At 44.3% G+C, this 17,888-nt stretch overlaps 2 protein-coding genes across 2 annotated transcripts; one reads left to right on the plus strand and one right to left on the minus strand.

Moving 5' to 3' along the window:
• Positions 1–699: 699 nt before the first annotated feature.
• Oaz3 (ornithine decarboxylase antizyme 3) lies at positions 700–3,625 on the minus strand. Its single transcript, NM_001101018.1, is given in 5 exon segments — positions 700–953; positions 1,732–1,817; positions 2,234–2,409; positions 3,016–3,185; positions 3,448–3,625. Coding segments are annotated over 5 exon segments (732 nt in total). The 5' UTR covers positions 3,615–3,625; the 3' UTR covers positions 700–819.
• A 5,906-nt stretch (positions 3,626–9,531) lies between these two features.
• Positions 9,532–14,252, plus strand: Mrpl9 (mitochondrial ribosomal protein L9). The gene is given in 7 exon segments (NM_001007696.1): positions 9,532–9,692; positions 9,883–10,039; positions 10,725–10,849; positions 11,044–11,094; positions 12,723–12,824; positions 13,311–13,394; positions 13,512–14,252. Coding segments are annotated over 7 exon segments (789 nt in total). The 5' UTR covers positions 9,532–9,548; the 3' UTR covers positions 13,638–14,252.
• The last annotated feature ends 3,636 nt before the right edge of the window (positions 14,253–17,888 follow it).

The following is a 17,888-nucleotide window of genomic DNA, read 5'->3' on the forward strand; positions in this document are numbered from 1 at the left end:
TCTGTGTACCAGGGATGCATGTGGTATGTATGTATGTATGTACACACACACACACACACACACACACACACAGACACACACACACACACACACACACACACGTAGGCAAACATTCATACACGTCTAAATTGTTTAAAATTAAATACAATTATGATACACACCTATTCTCAGCACTTGAGAGGTTGAAGTGGAAGAATTAACCTGAGGTCCATTCCTGCTACACTGTGTTAGAGGCCAGCCTTGGCTACATGACACCCTGTTCCTCTCCTCCTTCCCCCCCCCCAAAATCCCTATTTTTTAATGTGCTCGTTATATCTTGTCAGTTTATATCTCATCCTATGAGTCTTCTGCCATTTTTCCAGTACTTGCTGTTGTCTGTAATGCTCTCTTATCTCTTCGTAATGTTTCCCCCCTTAGGATGTATGTACTTTTTCTGGTTTTCTCCACATCCAAAGAGAAGGAACTGACATATGTCTCCAGTTTGAATTGAAATACATAATGCATCCTTGCAAGGTTTAGTCTTTCTGAATTTTCTAGCTGACTAGTAATATATTCTGGCAGATGCTCAGTAAATGGGAATGGAGAACTGGTTTAGGAACAAGTAGAAGGCCAAGGGAGCTCTCCAGTGGACTCAGAGAATTTATCTGTTTAAGAGTTATATTTCTCCAACGGTCCCTTCCCCCAAGAAATAGAGAACACTTTGATTGCACTACCCTTTATTTCCTAGGATGGAAGTGTCTTAAATCACATCCTGGGCCCCAGAGTCCCGTGTGTTGAGGTTTTCAACCCCTCACAGAGAGAGAACATGTTTAGGGAGGCTCACTGGCCAGGCTGGCCAAGGTCCCTTTCAAGGGGATACACCATGAAGATGACATTGTCCCAGGGAGGGAGGGCTGGATGATCTGGTCTGACCACCTCAAAGCCCATGTAGCTAAAGGCTCGAAGCAGGGCACCTGTAGAAGAACAGAACAAGTGATTAGAACACCCACTGAAGCTCAGGCCACATACTCCTCATAGATGTCTTCTCTAGACAGGTGACTGGCACGCAGTGTAGTACAGGCGTAGGGTGTGCTTTGGAGTGATAGGCACAAGCTCTACACTGCATTTAATATTCAGTTTAAATTCTAGCTAACCTTTCAGATCTCCAGTTTACTCATTTGCAAAGAGAATAAGAATCTTCCTCACAGAATTAAGATGATTATTCAAACATGTAGCGTAATTATGGCATTCTAAGCTCTAAAATGTTGGCAATTAGCAGCATCTGGGGTTTTTTTTTTTTTGAGGGGTTGTTCTGTTTGGGTTTTTTTGTTGTTTTGGGTTTTTTGTTTTGGTTTTCGTTTGAGATGAGATCTCACTGTATAGCCAATCTGACCTTGAGTGCAGAAGTCTTCTGCCTTAGCTTCTCAAATGCTGGGATCACAGGCTTGTGCCATAAAACCTAGCTCATCTTGTATTTTATTCAGCAGAGTAAAAACTCTGAGAAGTGAACAATAACATATTACATCTGGTTAACTGTATTCCTGTCCTTCTACCCTTACTACTGTGAACACCTGACATTTGCTTGACGTCCTTTGTCAGTCCACCATATCCCTTCAGTGGATTCTATAATTTCTTTCATGCTTCTTCATCCAGTTGGAATGGGACTGAATATAATAATGCTATGTGCCTTAATTTCCTTTGCAAGAGAAGTGGGGACAGGGTGCTGAAGTGCCAGAGGGAAGAGGGACACACCTCTGTCCTTATGATTGCTTTGGAAGTTCACAAACACAGAGTCCACATTGGTTTTCTCCTCCACATACTCCAGTGTTGCTGTCAAACTAGAGGCCAGAGAGAAAATTAACACTTAGATAACTGAGAATCCAGACAGAACAGGAGAAATACTGGCAAGTGTTTGCTCTCTACCTACTGAAACTAGAAAATAAAAGGTTGCTGAAGGAGCTTGGGAGCTTTCCTCTGAAGTCAAGGGATTCCACCTGATGGAGGTAAATGTCACAGAAGGTTGTGGGGAAGGAAGGACTGCTGAACAACTGGGAAGTGTTCAACAATTTGAATCCTCACTTTGGTGTTCCTGAGTCTGAGTTCAGCAACGGATCCCAACCTAGGATAGTCCTTGAACCCCAAGCTCTTGTCTGTGTGCTCCTAGTGTGCTGTATGTCTGATCCACCCTGAGTCACTATGACATGATAAAGGGTGGAATACCCCAACTCTTCCCCATGCCCAGCCAGGTCCTCACCTTTCTCGGTTGCCTTGCTCCAAGGCCTGAAATGGGATATCCAGGAAGAGTTGGTGGTCACACAGAAGGCCGTGCCAATGAGCAGAGGAATGGGGGGTAAGACGAAAGTGGAAGTCTAACTGAACTGGGTCTTGGTGAAGCAGGGGGTCGGCTGATAGCACTGTCAGGTTCCCAGCCTGGAAAAGAGAGAAAATTGAAATATCCTCTGCTCATTTAGTCTTCTAATCACACCTAAGGCAAACTGGGGTACCTTTATAGAATAAAGGAGAGGCAGATGGAGGAGGCTAGGAAAGTCAGAATATCCCTTAGTCCTAGGAATAGCCATCCCATACTGAGTTCTACTTTCTGTCCAATACCTGGGAGTACTGTCCAGTACGGGGAAGCTCAGGGTGTCTTGCTCATGCTGTATCCCCAGCTCCACTCTTATTTTGTGGAGTTGGGGAATAAGGTCTTGCTAAGTTGCCAAGGCTAGCCTTGTGTTCATTCTGGAGTCTAGGCAGTCCTTTCAGGAAGCTGAGATTACAGGCCTATCACCACCAGGCACGTGTCTAAAGTACTTTATGTCCCGAAGTCCTACTATAATCTACTATATCTTCTTTTCCTATCCCTCTATTGGCTATCAGCTATATGACTTTTAGATCTCTGGGCCAGAATCCATCTAGAAAGTAGATTTTACACATGATTTCCTACGTATCCTGATTTTTATGGTTATCAACTGGCTAATGTTCTCTCAAAATCAAAAAGAGCTGCGCTGTCACATCACCAGTTCACAGACTACTTACTGAATAGAGTTCTTTAAGCTGGCTGTGGTCTTTTTCCTGTGCAGTGCTCCTACCCACCTGGAGTCCTTCTAGGGACTCAGGAGCACGGGAGGCAGGAGTACGGGAGGCAGGAGCACGGGAGGCAGCAATGGGGCCGGAGAGTCAGGTCCTCCTGTTCCTTGTAAGTGATGCTTATTAGAAAAGAAAGACCGAAATTAGTGTATGTCAGAGCCTGGGATGAAGATGTGAACTATAAAGATACCTTCCTGACTTCAGCTACACAGGACCAGTCTTCCAAAACTATTTCCAACATCACCTATGAATTGGCTGCAGGCCAACCAAATAGAAAACTATACAAGTCCATGCTACCCTTCTACCCTGCCACTTAGGAAATTCTCTCAAGTTGTTTTATTTCCCATATACTTTATGTAAATTAAAGTTAAAAACAAGTACCTTCTGTAACAACAAGGCAGCATCTTCTCCCGGAGGGTGATCCGGTATTTGTAACAGTAGAGGTAATAGGCGTATGGTGACCAGAATGGGTAGAGGCAGTTCCGTGTTTTTCCCCTCTTAATATAAGAAAGGGAGTAGAGAGAGGGGCGGGACCTGGTACAAGGCAGTTTCTCTGTTCAGTGCCTCCCTGCGGCAAAGTGAGGTTCAGAGGATGAGTTGCAGAGGTTCAGGCCACCCTGTCCATTGTGACCTGGCAGGCACTATGACATAGACATGATGTCACTTGGTTATGTCACTGTAGTCCCGCCCCTCTGTCCTGCCAGCCAAGGTTCATATTCAACTAGTATATACTTTACAATTATAGCAATAGTTAAAATGCTTTAAAACTTAGATACTGGTTGACAAACAGCCCTGCCAGAGCTCTCCTTGTACCTACCACCTTGGCCCTCCCTCTGAAACACTTCTAAATCCAGCAACTACAGAGCTGGCGTCTAATGCCACAGTAAGCATCCAAGGTCCTGCTCCAACACTGACCTGATTAGTAATTGTTCTTACAATTCTTTATTTTTTCCATCATCCCTCCCCATAGCACAGTACTACTACAAATTGCAGGTCTTTCTCTGTTGTTTTTATAGGGCAGAAATCCCAAATTAAACACCTCTAGGAAACTGGGATGCTACACACATCCTTAATCCTAGCAGTCAAAAGACAGATGATAGGATTGCTCAACATCTGTTGCCAGCCTGGTTTGTAATAGCAGGATTGTGGCTGAACATAGCCCCCTGTTTCAAACACACACATAGGCCCAGCCAATGGAAATTAGTGGAGTTACAGAATTAATATATTAAAACGGTAAAAAGCTCACACCATCACAACTTTGCAGTAAGTCGCTGTACCAGACACAGAATCAGTTCTGCTAAATCATAAAGATTTTCAACAGAAACTGGAAAGATTCTGGTAATAAATTACCCATACGTACACAAGAATATGATAACACGCTAGTTGGTTTTATTTCAACTTGAGACAAGCTAGATTCATCCAAGAAGCGGTAACCTCAACTGAGAATATCCTGTGGACAAGCCTATGGCCATTTTCTTGATTGGTGATTGATGCGGGAAGGCTCAGCTTACTGTGTGCAATGGAGCCCTGAGCAGGTGGCCCTGAGTGTTACAAGAAAGCATCTTGAGGTTGAGCAAGCCATGTGGAGCAGAGTAGAAACAGTATTCCTCCATGGCCCCTTCTTCAGTTCCTGTCTCTACTTCCTGCCCTGACTTCCCTCAGTGATAAGAGTATAGCCTGAGAGTTTTAAGATGATATAAACCCTTTTCTCCCTGTTGTCTTTTGTCATGGTGTTTTATCACAGCAATAGAAAAACTAAGACACTGATAAAATTTAACATTAAGGGCAAATTTTGTTCTAGAACCAACAGTTTGAGGCCTTTTAAAATGTATTAACCATCAATTTAAACATTTCCTGAGGGCCTGCTATTAGCCAGGCACCTCTTATGGTGCTTAAGGCGGTGAACTACAGATCTCTGCTCTATTTAAAGTGAGAGCACCAGGTATTTACAAATATATAGAAAATAAGCATGTCAGAAGAAAACTGTTAAAGGGGAAACAAAAAAGAAGTAAGTGAGGTGTGGTGGGACACACCTTTAGTCTCAGCACTTGGGAAGCAGAAGCTGCCAGATCTTTTGAGTTTGAGGATAGCCTGGTCTATATAATGAATTCCAGGCCAACCAGGGCTACCTGTGAGACCCTATATCAAAAAAACTAGAAGGATTGGGAGTGTGGGGTATGCAGTAGGGTTTTGGCTCAGGTGATCCACGTAGGCCTCACTGAAAAGATGATAGATCAAAGACAAGGGGAGCTAAGATTGTTAACCAGCTAGTGATCTACATAGCTTGGTCTACATAGTGAATTCTAGGACAGCCAGGACTACATAAAGAAACCCTGTATCAATGGTGATGATGATAGACTATTAAAGAAGCTAATGTCTAAGGATAAGGACTAGCCTAGTCAAAAGCCACAACCAATTCAAATGCTGAGTGTGTAAGCTGTTTTCAGCAGCAAGGCAGCTACTGTAGGTGAATGGGGCAGTTGAGTATTTGCTATAGGAAATGAGTTAATGGTGTCACATGATACAGAGCAGCCTACACAAATCTGTGGGCTTTTTCTTTTGAGCAAATGGGAAGTGGCTGAGCAGTGTTTTACATGAAAGATTGACTAGATATGACTTACTTTTAAAATGATCTTTAGTGGTGTACACCTATAATCCCAGCACTTTGGAGGCTGGGACAGGACAAGAATTTGAGGTTAATTTGGGTTAGATATATGTCTCAAATGGATAAAGAAAAACTTTTTTTAAAGAAGACATTGTCTTATGTAGCCCAGGATAATCTAGAACTATGTAGGTGAGGATGGCTTTGAACTTTGGATCCTCCTACCTCCACCTCCAAAGTGCTGAGATGACAAGCATATGCTACCACATATGGCTTAAGGAAAGAAAATCCTATAAAACTATGCAGTACACATCTCTTCAGTGACTACTACAGAAAAAGACAATGTATTCTCCTCAATGGGTCTTTAGAGGTGATGGTAAGGCAGGTAAGTGTATTGAAAGCTACTCACACACACCTTTCCCAACAAAGCACTTAGCAACCCGGACGCCCACCTGCATCAACACACACACACACACACACACACACACACACACACACACACACACACACAACTGTTTTTCCTCTTGAACCCATAAAAGAAAGCCCTAAACAGTAACCAAGCACTCTTGAGCTGCATGCCTGCTCAGGACTGCTCCTTGTACTGTATCTAATTTGTGCCTTTACTTTGCCTCCAAATAAGATCTCTCAATACTTTGCTCTTTTGTGTACATTTTTCTGTTCAAACAAAATACCAAAAATGTGGATACACGGGGGCTTGCATGACCACCAGTAACATCCTTGGTGACCCCAACCAGAAGGTAAGAGAATAAATCCTCGTCTGTCTCACTGATACAAATTTCCCTCACACAGTTTCTACTCTCATTCCAGTCTGATGCCTATGGCTAAGCAAGGTAGCTGGGTGAACTAACCAGTAGTCAGAAAGCCATCACACTTCCTCCTCTCCACTTGCCCAGGAGGAACAAGCAGCTGGAGCTGAATGCCCTCCATAAGCTGTTTCACCAGGACAGCAAAGAGGAGGAAGGTGTGTGTGTGTGACAGGTGCCTTCCAACCACCAAATCAATTCAGGATGATTTTTGAGGCAGAATAGAGATGTAACAAGGTAGTCTTCTGCCTCTTTCCAATATTGTGTTTGTTCTGAACCCCAAAATGTGTTACCACTTAGATTTAGTGATTTTGGGTGTTTGTTTGTTTGTTTGTTTGTTTGTTTGTTTGTTTGTTTTTAGAGAGGGGAATCTCATTGTATAACTCTGGCTGTCCTGAAACTCACAGAGATCCTCCTGCCTCTGCCTTCCGAATGCTGGGATAAAAATCAGGCACCACCATACCGGCCTGCCACTTGGATCATTTTAAATTAATTTACTTGTATGCATGTGTACGTGGAAGTCAGAGGATAGCTTTTCCCAGGAGTCTATTCTTTCCGTTCACCTTGTTTTTAAACCAGATCTCTGCTTCTATCTGCTGTGGCACTGTGAACTTGAGCTTCTGGTCAGTTCTCCTGTCTTGATCTCCCATCACCATAGGAATGCAGAGGTTGAGATTACAAACTCAATGGACTTCTTCTGGCTTTGGGGGGCTCTAAACCTGGTTATCAGAGTTGCATGCAAGCAGTTTACACACTGATCCGTCTTTCCAGCTCTGCCTCTTAGATTTTAAACATTTCCTGTCTTCTTTCCTTTCTATTTCTTTCTCTTTTTCAATTTTCCCTTTTTCTCACCTTTTCCTTGACCTCACTTGTGTTCTAAATGTGGCATAGATATATATATCTATATAGATATAGATATAGATATGCCAATCTCTTAATTAAGAACATAGGGTTTCCTGATTCCCTACGAGATAAAGAAGCTTAAAAACTGTGTTCAGAACTCAGAGGATCAGAGATGGTTCTCAGCTGAAGGCCTCCTCCTTGAGGACTAGTTTTCATGATACCAGAAGGTACCATGCAAGTTTGCAAAGGAAGAGCAACCGATAGTCCTACCTAGCTATGATGCCTATGAACCACAACAGTAACCAGCATAGCATGCATACTTTTGACAGCAACTAACAGCTCTCTAATTGTATTGCAGGCCCTCTCAACAAGAGGAAACTCTTACCTGGAAACTAAGACAACCAGGCCTAGTAAGTCCATGGATCTTGGAGGAGAACCTATATCCCCTACCCAACTAAACTAGAACAATCCATAACTGCATTCTAAAATAGTGTCCTTCTACCCACAGATGAGTGTAGTTCTTGCAACTCATCAAGGGAACAGCTTTGTAACAGGTGGGCCTCATTACAGAAAACTCCAGCCATCGAAATGTAGAGCTGTGAGACCCACTCCCACCTGATGCAACTGTAACAAAGCCGCACCTCAAGTCTCGGATTGTTGTAGAGGAGGAGGCAAAACAGTTCTATGAGCCAGAGGAACAGGATGTTTGCTATGAAATTGTGTCTCCTAAAAATGTCAGGGAAGCTACATCCATGAATTCACACCAACATGGATGCCTAAACAAGACCTGAACAAGGAGGCCAATAAGATACATGCTAATGAGGAAGGAGAATGCCACAAGGCCTCTGCCCTAGACAAAAGCTACAGGCAACAAAAGAATACAGAGAACAGGAGAAATCGTCTTCCCCAGGGAAAAGCACACCAATTGGTTACCCAATACCAAGTGGTCAGCCCTGAAAACATGCATACAAGTAACAATGTACGGACTGAGCAGGATGCATTTCTATACTTAAGAACATATAAACACACAAATAAAAATAACAAGGGGAGAGAGGCCATGAAATTGAGAGAGGAGAGGGGTTAGAAGGAGAAAAAGGAGAAAATTACATAATCTCAAAAATATAAGCAGAAAATTTTAAAATAACGTTTCCAAGAACTGAAGAAAAAAATAACAAAATGTAATTCTCATCAACTGTAACAGGAAAACCTGCAGGTAGGACAGTTTGCTAAGAATGGAGCATAAATTAACTTTAAAATGTCTGTTAGACATATAAGATCACCAGTAATAAATACGAAGTTGGGTATTCCAAAGTGGAGTTTATGGGAGCCTATGATAAGAATTTGGACATCACTAGCATATAAGTAGCGGTTAGCCATATGATGAACTGAGGAGATCAAGAGAGTAGATGCCAAGAATGGAATTCCACATACTGAGTGCTGAGTGCAAACAACTAAGACTGTGGAAGACTATTGTCCAGAATACCGAGGAAATGCGTGTAGGTCAGTTTACGTTGCCCATCTTTCCATGCTCCTTTATAATCATCTATTAACCACAAAGGCTACACAGAAGGAACTGTTTGGGCCTAGCAGTAATTTCTTTTTTTCTATAGTTTGTCTCCTGCAACTCCTTAAAGCTTAACTACAATAGTAACAATATCGTGGAAAGTTGCAGTTTTTAGAGGATCCCATCCTTCGACTACTTTTAGATAGATTCTAGGGAAAATTGAGAGTGACATCCACAGTTTAGTGTTCAAAAATTATAGCATGACAAAATCAGAAGTGATCTCAGTAACTAGTAAACCAAACCACTTATATTGCTATTAGTTTTTATCATCATCATTAGTTAATTATTATTATTAGTCTCGCTATATAGTCCTAAATGACCTAGAGCTTGGGATGTAAACCAGGTTGGCCTAGAACTTGTCCTGTTGGAAGATGACAGGTGAGCGCAACCAAGCCCCCTCCGCCTCTTTTTTTAAAGCGACGCCAACGAAAAAAAATAGTATGTTTTCCGTTGTCAGTCCACGCAAAGCTCTGTGGAGAGGATTGACGAAAATAAATAGTAAATTTCTGCGCTGTCCTATCGTCTTGTGCAAGGTGTGGCGGCTCAGGTTCCAGCGCAGCCTGTATCACCAGTCAGGCGCGCCGCGGGCAGCCTAGAGGCCCAGCTGCGCCTGCGCGGGGTCCTTCTTCCGTCTGTCCTCTTCGTGGACATGGCGGCCTCTATGGCTCCGCGATGTAGTTCTCTGTTGTGGGCAGGCGCTGCTTGGCTGCGTCAAAGAGGCATCGGGGAATTACTCCAGCCACGAATTGAAAGAAGCACCCCGGGCCGTGACTTCAGTCTCTCTCATTATCAGGTGAGGGCCGGCTGGGGCGTGGAGTCCTACACCGTGGAGACAGGAGTGCTGTTCGTGCCAGACTGAGACCCGGAAGGGCCACGCGGAGCTGAGGTGGGAGGGGGAGGGTGGACTTTCCTTAGGATGCAGGTGACCCGCGGGTTGCTGGATGTTCTCTGCGGACACTCACCCCAGCCTCCCTGACCACCAGAGCACGGTCATCGTGGAGCGCTGGTGGAAGGTGCCGCTCGCCGGGGAGGGCCGTAAGCCGCGCCTGCACCGGCGTCACCGCGTGTATAAGTTGGTGGAGGACACGAAACACCGGCCCAAAGACCACCTTGAGCTCATCCTCACGCAGTCTGTGGACGGTAAGGCTTGGACACACATGCTAACCCCTTACCCCTCCTGGGCTGCTCCTGTACGACCATAACCTCTTCCTGCCTCTCGTTTGCTTGCTTTGTTTTAATTACTTTGTGGTTCTGATGAGAAAAAAAGTCACGGAAAGTACTGTGATTGAGATACCAGCACGGAAAATTAAAACGTGTGTGCAATATTGTCAACTGTGAAGAGAAGCCTAACAGTTTGCAGCACAATTGAATTCTTTGAACAACTCAGTCTACACCGGTTTTTAAACTAGACGTTTGACAAGTGTAGTTCCTAATAAATGCATGTGTATGTGTGTGTGTCTCGGTGTGAAGGCCAAAGGTCCATCTTATTTGATACAAGACATAGCCAAGCTCCAAGAATCTACCTGTATCCTCCACTCAGTGCTAACCTTATGGACCACATCCAAACTCAGATCCTCTCTCCAGCTGGCACTTAATGACTGAACTTTATAACCTGCCCTCCAATAAATTGGTGGTTTATTGTTGTTGTCTGTAAGGAAGAATAAAAACTGAGAAAGTAAGACAGTCTCTGTTCTGTGCTGTGGATGTACCCCAAGGCCTGAGTATGCTAAGGCAAGGTCTTTACCAGTGGACCAACCACGATGATCATCTTTTCTATAGGGATGCCTCCAGGGTTTTCATCTACTACTCCTGTTCTCGTTGACAGAAATTGGAGTGCGGGGTGATCTGGTCTCAGTGAAGAAATCTGTGGGTCGTAACAAGCTCCTTCCTCAGGGACTGGCTGTGTATGCATCCCCTGAAAATAGGAAGCTGTTTGAAGAGGAGAAATTGGTGAGTTCAAAGGACCAAAGGGTTTGGAGAAATAACATTTTAGGTTCCTGCTAGGAATTCCTTCCTTCTGTTATTTACTTGAAAGCTGCAGTAAGAACTAAAACAAGAACCCAGAAGCCCAGCCAGTTCCCAGCTCGGTTGGGCTGTAATTATTCAGTATAGCTCATTGCTTCTACTTGGTTTTATCTTTTTAGCTGAGACAAGAAGGAAAACTGGAGAAGATACAGACAAAAGCAGGAGAGGCGGTGAGTTGGAAGTTTTTATTGATCGCTCATGGAAGTCACCACCCTCCTGAAAGTCCCTGGTAGCCTTCAAGTCTGCTTATTGTTGCACACAAGGATGTAAAAAAGTAGTATTGTGGTTGTTACTCTGTGCAGCTGGTATGGGGTCCTCCGGAAATGCTGTGTTGGGTACAGTGTACTGGAACTAGCTCTATACATCTGCCTGCCTCTGCCTCCCAAGTGCTGGGATTGAAGGTATTGGCCACCACTGCCTGACTGTTTTTTTACTTCAAGAAAATGTGCCAATTTTTTAAATTTGTTCATTTCTTCCATTTGAAATACTTGGTGACATCTCAGCCTGGGATCTCTTTGTTTGTTTGCCAAAGGTGCCCTAGATTTCGAGAGAGTCCTCAGTCCAGGAATTGAGATCTATGGGAAGATATAAGATGAGTTCTGCCTTTGGAGAATATTTACAAATAAGTTGAAGGGAATGTAGACACACAGGAGAAGGTAGTCAGCAAACTAAAGGCAGTAGAGCAGGAGTCACTCGTTGTACAGCTGGAAAGAGGGTTTGGAGGTGCTGGGGGGTGGAGGGGTACATTTTTTTCCTATGATAGTAAGTAAGGCCTTTCGAAATTAGTAGGTTTGGGCAATCTACGAAGCATAAGTGAGTATTTAAGGTATGTTTGTTTGAGTTGGAGGATTTTATATGGCCTAGCTGGCCTTGAACTCAGTATATAGCCATGGCCAGCCCTAACCTTCCCTTCAGCTGGTGGGATTGCAGATGTGTACTACAAAGTTAAGTTATGGATGTGGGGTATGAAACTAGGCCTCATGTATGTTAGGCACACGTCTGCCAACAGCTCTAGAGAATATTTTAACAATGAAGATACTCCAGTCTACCTAGTGTAATACTAGAAAATATTTAGCTGGGCCCCGTGAATCTCAGCACTTGGGAGGCAAAGGCAATTGGATCTCTGAGTTCAAGGCCAGCCCAGTCTACAGAGTGAGTTCCAGGACAGCCAGGGCTACACAGAGAAGCCCTGATTTGAAAAACCAAAAAAGAAAAAATATACATCTGGAAATAGGGTTAGACACTAAGATGTAAAAATATCTTAAACCTTCAGGTAATTTATGTTTCATTTTATAAGCAGGGAAAAGTACTGAAGGTCAAGTAGAGTTGAAATGCCAGAACTGTGAAGTTCAAAGTACTAATGCTCACTTCCTCCCGAGATGCACCAGGAAGTTTATTACATTTATGTACTGAGGGCAGAGCACATGTGCAGTCCAGAGCACAGCTTGCATGAGCCGGTCTCCTTCCTCTGTGGATCCTGGGGTCAAACTCTGGGCATTGCTCTTGGCAGCAAACACCTTTGCCTACTGCACCGTCTTGCCAGCCCTAATCCTGAGTTTAGTGCAGACTATTTCTCTTCCTTCTTCTAGAAACAACAAGATAAAAATCCCTATGAAGTCCTAAACACAGCCTTCTTCCATATCAGCTGAGGAAAACAACTGCTCTGGGTTCCCCGTCAGGGTTGGGTGACGGTCACCTATGTAGCTGCAGGGCGGATGTTAGACCTTTCCTGAACCTCAGACCCTGTGACTCCTAAGGTGCCTCCTCTCCTCTGACTCCAACTCCTGTTGACTCACAGACAGTGAAGTTTCTGAGAAGCTGTCGCCTAGAAGTGGGCATGAAGAACAATGTCAAATGGGAACTGAACCCTGAAATAGTAGCCCGCCATTTCTTCAAGAATGTGAGTGTCCCATTCCCCTTGGGTAGGACCTTTGGGGAGACCCTCGGTAGAGACCCAGGATTAAACTTTTTCCTGTAAAATGGTTTTCTAGCTGGACTTGGCAGTTACTCTGTTAGTTTGCAGGGAAAGGGGAGGAATGTGGCTCAGAACTAAAAGTAGTTGCAGAATTTAAGGACTAATGGGATGGGTCAGTTCAGTTTATCTCTAGCTAGGAAGTACCAAGGAGTATGTGGCTTATTGGGGAGTCATTACTTTTGTGGTGAAGTAGTGTTGGTCTCAAGACCTGTTTGAAAATTCACCACTCTTGCTGAGAAATTAAGACTAAGCCTCTTTGCGGTCATCTGTGGGCATCTGAAATCAGGCAGAATCGGTCCCCCGGTGTATTCAGTCCTCTTAGGAAATTCTAGACCATCATATGCCTAGAGTTATCTAAGTTACATAGAGGCTGTGATCGAAGGGTTAACTGGTTGGTTGTTCTGTTTTCAGCTTGGTGTTGTGGTTGCCCCACATGCTCTGAGGCTGCCAGAGGACCCTATCACTCGGTGGGGCGAGTACTGGTGTGATGTGACAGTGCGTATTTCCAGAATTCTCTTTGGATTGGGAGGAGAACCACATGGAGAGCTGGCAAGGGTGATGTGTTTTCTGCCTACTGATCTCTGGCTATTCCTGTTTTTAATGTCTGTTCAGGTAAATGGACTCGACACTGTGAGAGTTCCCATGTCTGTGGTGCTCTTTCGGAAGCCCAAGACCAAAAGATACAAGCACTGGTTAGCCCAGCAAGCTGCCAAGATCACCAGCCCCGAGGCAGTCTGAATGTCCTCCGTCTCCAAGGCCACAAAGCAGTCAGGGGAGCTTTGGAGCAGCGTGGGCCAGCGCTTGGAGCTGTCCCATCTCTGCACACACGTGGATCACAGAGAACATGTGGACTCAGCACACTGAGCTGCACACTCGTGTTGGGTTCTCTGTGTCTATCATCACCTCCTTCAGTGGTCATCGGAGCCGGCTGTGCTGCCGCACCCTGCAGACGGTAGATTTAATAAGCTAAACATCAGTGACGAAACAGTCTTCCTGCTGCTGAGAGTGCGTGGACAGGGGCAGGGCCCAGCCACTGCTCTGACAATTGCTTTATTCTCAGCCAGCAAGTGTCTTGTGCAGAGTTAAAGAGCTGCTTAAAGACTTGAGTCGACTGTGGGCAGCGTGTCCATAGTCTTGAGCCGTGGAGGTCTAATACAAAGGAGGACAATGTAGCTGTTCTCTGTGTCCCACAGTTGCCATGAGCAGACCACTCTGAATATAACCAATTAGTGCTCTTAGCACTTTCTCTCTCTCCATGTGAGTGATACAGGGGATTCCAGTAAGATCTGTTTAAGGCCTAAGGAGGATTGACAGAGAAAGTGAAGCTGGGATTAAAGAAGCTTAAAAGAAAAAGAACTTCTGTGTTATTTCTTAACTAGCTCCTGACATTCCATAGAAAAACCCTGATTTTCAGACTAATGATAGCTAGAGGTCCTTCAAATCGGTGTGGGAGGCTGAGGATGGTATGCACCCCTTTACTCCCCGCATTCAGGGACACGTTGTTGGACCACAGGCCTCTAGTGATTACCTTACAAATCCATTTGTTCTGTCAGTTCTGGTCCTTTAGAGCAGCAGTTCTCAACATGAGTGTCATATTTCACATAGCCTGCATATCAGATATTTACATTGTGATTTATAACAGTAGTAGCAAAGTTAGTTAAGAAGTAGCAGTGAAATGTTATGGTTGGGGGTCACGACAACATGAGGAACTGTGTTAAAGGGTTGCAATATCAGGAAGGTTGAGAACTACTGTCCTAAAGATCTGAGTTTGGATCCCAGCACCCACATTAACTGGCTCCATCCAGCGGTTATGTCCCTGAGTGCCCTCTTTCTGTGGCACCCACCCATTGTGTAATACATACACAATGCACAATTTATAAGACTCATTAATGGACACTAAGTTATTCTGGACCCATCCAGCAAAGCTTGAATGTACCTTTCATCAAATTCATGTGAAGTATGTCAAAAATCAAGTCCAACACTCCTTAAAGAAATGACAAGATCTATCCCTGAACAAAAATTTCCTCTTGTCTGACATCCAATTAAACACTTCCTTAAAGAGATGAAATCGTTAACCCATAACTAAGAAGTGTTTATTTGCTACATGGTTAATAAATAGCTACCTTTAACAACTCTAGCAAGACCGCCACCCAATCTTAAAAGGCCAAAGGGTGGGGTGTAGTGGCTTGTATTTGAGCAGTAAGAGAATTATGAGTTCAAGGCCATTCCCTGAGACATATATGGAGACATCAACACACTCTCTGACTTATACACAAAACCATCATCAGGGCTGGAGAGGTGGCTCCATGGTGGAGAGCACTGGCTGCCCTTCCAGTGGACCTGGGTTCAGTTCCCAGCACTCTGATGGCAGCTCACAGCCATGTGCGACTCCAGTTCCAGGGCACCTGATGCTCTCTTCTGATCTCTGCCAGCCCTGGGAACACACATGGTGCGAAGATGTACATGTAGGCAAAGTATCCATACACATTTTTTAAAAAGCACTCATTTTTAGCTTGACCAGTTACTAGTCTCTATTAACCATTGCCCACAATGAAAACTCCGCCAGAGCTGAAAGGAGCACTAGAGTAAGGGCATAAACATAAGTGTAAAATGAGTGCTCCGCCCTACACAGGGCATTTCTGGCGCTGCCTCTAAGACTAGGGAACACCAAGGAATAGGAAGCAGAACAACCAGAAGATTGGAGATGGGGGAGCAGGCAGAGAGCTAGAAACAATACTTCCTGGACGTAACAGCCATTGCCATGAATAGCAATTAGTTACTTGCACAAAACCTATACACGGAAAAGACAGTCGAGCATGATGGTTTAACTCCCACACTCAGGAGGCAGAGGCAGGTGATCTCTCTCCGAGTTTGGGGCCAGCCTGGTCTACATAGCAGTTGTAAGCTAGCCCAAGCTAGACGTGGGATCATGTTTCAGGAAAACAAGGGTTTGGAGAGATGGCTCAGCAGTTAAGAATACTGCTCTTGCAGAAGAGTGACACTCTTTGTCCTTTCAGACAGAATGCACATGAGACACGTGCAGGCAAATATGTGTAAAAACAAGAACATTTAAAAAGGAAATGGGTCTCTGTGCTTAGAGCATTTGTTGCTCCTGCAGAAGACACAGCTTCAGTTCCCAGCAACTGCAAGGCTGCTTGGGACCATCTATAACTTAAGCTCCAGGTGAGCAGGTTCCCTTTTCTGACCTCTAGTCACAAGACATGTATATGGTACACATACACATATGTAATCAAAGTAGTCATGCACATAAAATACTTCCTTAAAACACTTTCATGGTCTTTTTTGTATGTGTCTCTGTATGTCGTCCTGGCTGTCCTGGAACTCAACTCTGTAAACCAGGCTGGCCTGGAACTCAGGAGATCCACCTGCCTCTGCCTCCTGAGTGCTGGGATTGAAGGAGTGTGCCACCATGTCTGGCTCCATTTTCCCTTTAAAAAAAAAAACAAACAAACAAAAAAAAAACACCAAAGTAGTTGCGTGATTGGTTGGGAAAGAAGAAGGGGTCAACAGTAGTGGGATGGAACGAGATGGCAGGGCATTAGCTAGGCTCGCAGTTCATGTATCCATCTATACAATTGCCCAAAAGTTAAAAACAGGTTTTCAAGTGATCTCATCACAATGTCCAAGTACGTGATGTAACAGAGCAGAAACAGAGGAGCAGACTCAGTAGAGTAAATCACTTCTCCCCATATGGAGGGAAGAGATATGGTCTCCATTTTGCTTCCCACCTGCTTGAGCTGAGGCGTCAAGCCTTTCCCTTGAGATTTACACCATTGGCTTCCTGAACGCAAGCCTTCAGACTCGCTAAATTACAATCTTCCCAGGGTCTCTGGCTGGCAGGAGGCAGAAGAGGCTCTTTGCAGCCTCTCCAGGTACAAGAACCAGTTCCTACACAGTTTCCAAACCAACAAATCCTACCAAGGATAGATCACACATTTGGGGAAGGGTGAGGGGAAACACTAGAAATTTTCTAAAAAAGGAAACTTGGATTCGGAGGCAGCAAGCTCTAAACTGAGTCTGTACAAATGGTGATCTGGGGTACACCCTGCTGCCGCCGCCTATCTTTTAACAGATATGTCCCTTCAGTTCTCTACTTTGAGCCTTATTCACTGTGTGTCCCCTCCATAGAATACATAGCTTGGCTTATATAGGTTTATCTGTACTGAACATGTACTGTATCTTCCATGATATAAGACAATACACTGATAAGGATCACACTTGGTGTCTCTCTAGGATAGCTCTAAAAAACCAGGAGAAAGCCGGGGCTCACATTAAATGGTGTAAAAATGCCAGGACTTCTGTGGTAGAATATGGTATAAGAGACATGGCTCAAAAGAAGTGGGCTAGGTGTCATGGATGCCTAGCACTCAGTAGTAGGACTAGAGGGCTGGAAATTAAATGATAGCTTGGCCTACATACTGAGATTCTATCTCAAAACAAGAAATAAAAGTAGGTTTATCTATCAGTTAGCATTGTCAATTTAACACAGCTTAGCCGTCTGAAAAGAGATTCTTTTTCACTTGAGGGATTGTCTAGGTTAGATTGGCCTGTGGAGGATTGTCTCGATTGTTAATGGGTGCAGGAGAGCCTGGCCCACTATGGGCAGCAACATTCCCTAGGCAGGTGGTCTGGGTTGTATAGGAAAACTAAGCACAAACCTGTATCTTACCAGGGATTGCTCACTAGCCAGTCTAGCCGACATAGTGAGTCCTAGAATCAGTCAGAGACTGTCTCAAAAAAATACAGCGAAGAGAAAAAGAGTAAAAGAACCATATTGACCTGTGGCTCACACACACACACACACACACACACACACACACACACACACACACTTAACTATAGCATGTTGGTCAAAGGGATCAGAAAACTAAATGAAGAGATAATCACAGCGGTAAGGATGTCTTTGAGGTTCTCTATTGGAACATAATCATTTGGTGGCTTTCTGACTTCACATTCCATTCCCTCACA

This window comes from Rattus norvegicus, chromosome 2 (assembly GCF_021556685.1).
Source record: "Rattus norvegicus strain SHRSP/BbbUtx chromosome 2, alternate assembly SHRSP_T2T, whole genome shotgun sequence".
NCBI classification, from domain to species: domain Eukaryota; kingdom Metazoa; phylum Chordata; class Mammalia; order Rodentia; family Muridae; genus Rattus; species Rattus norvegicus.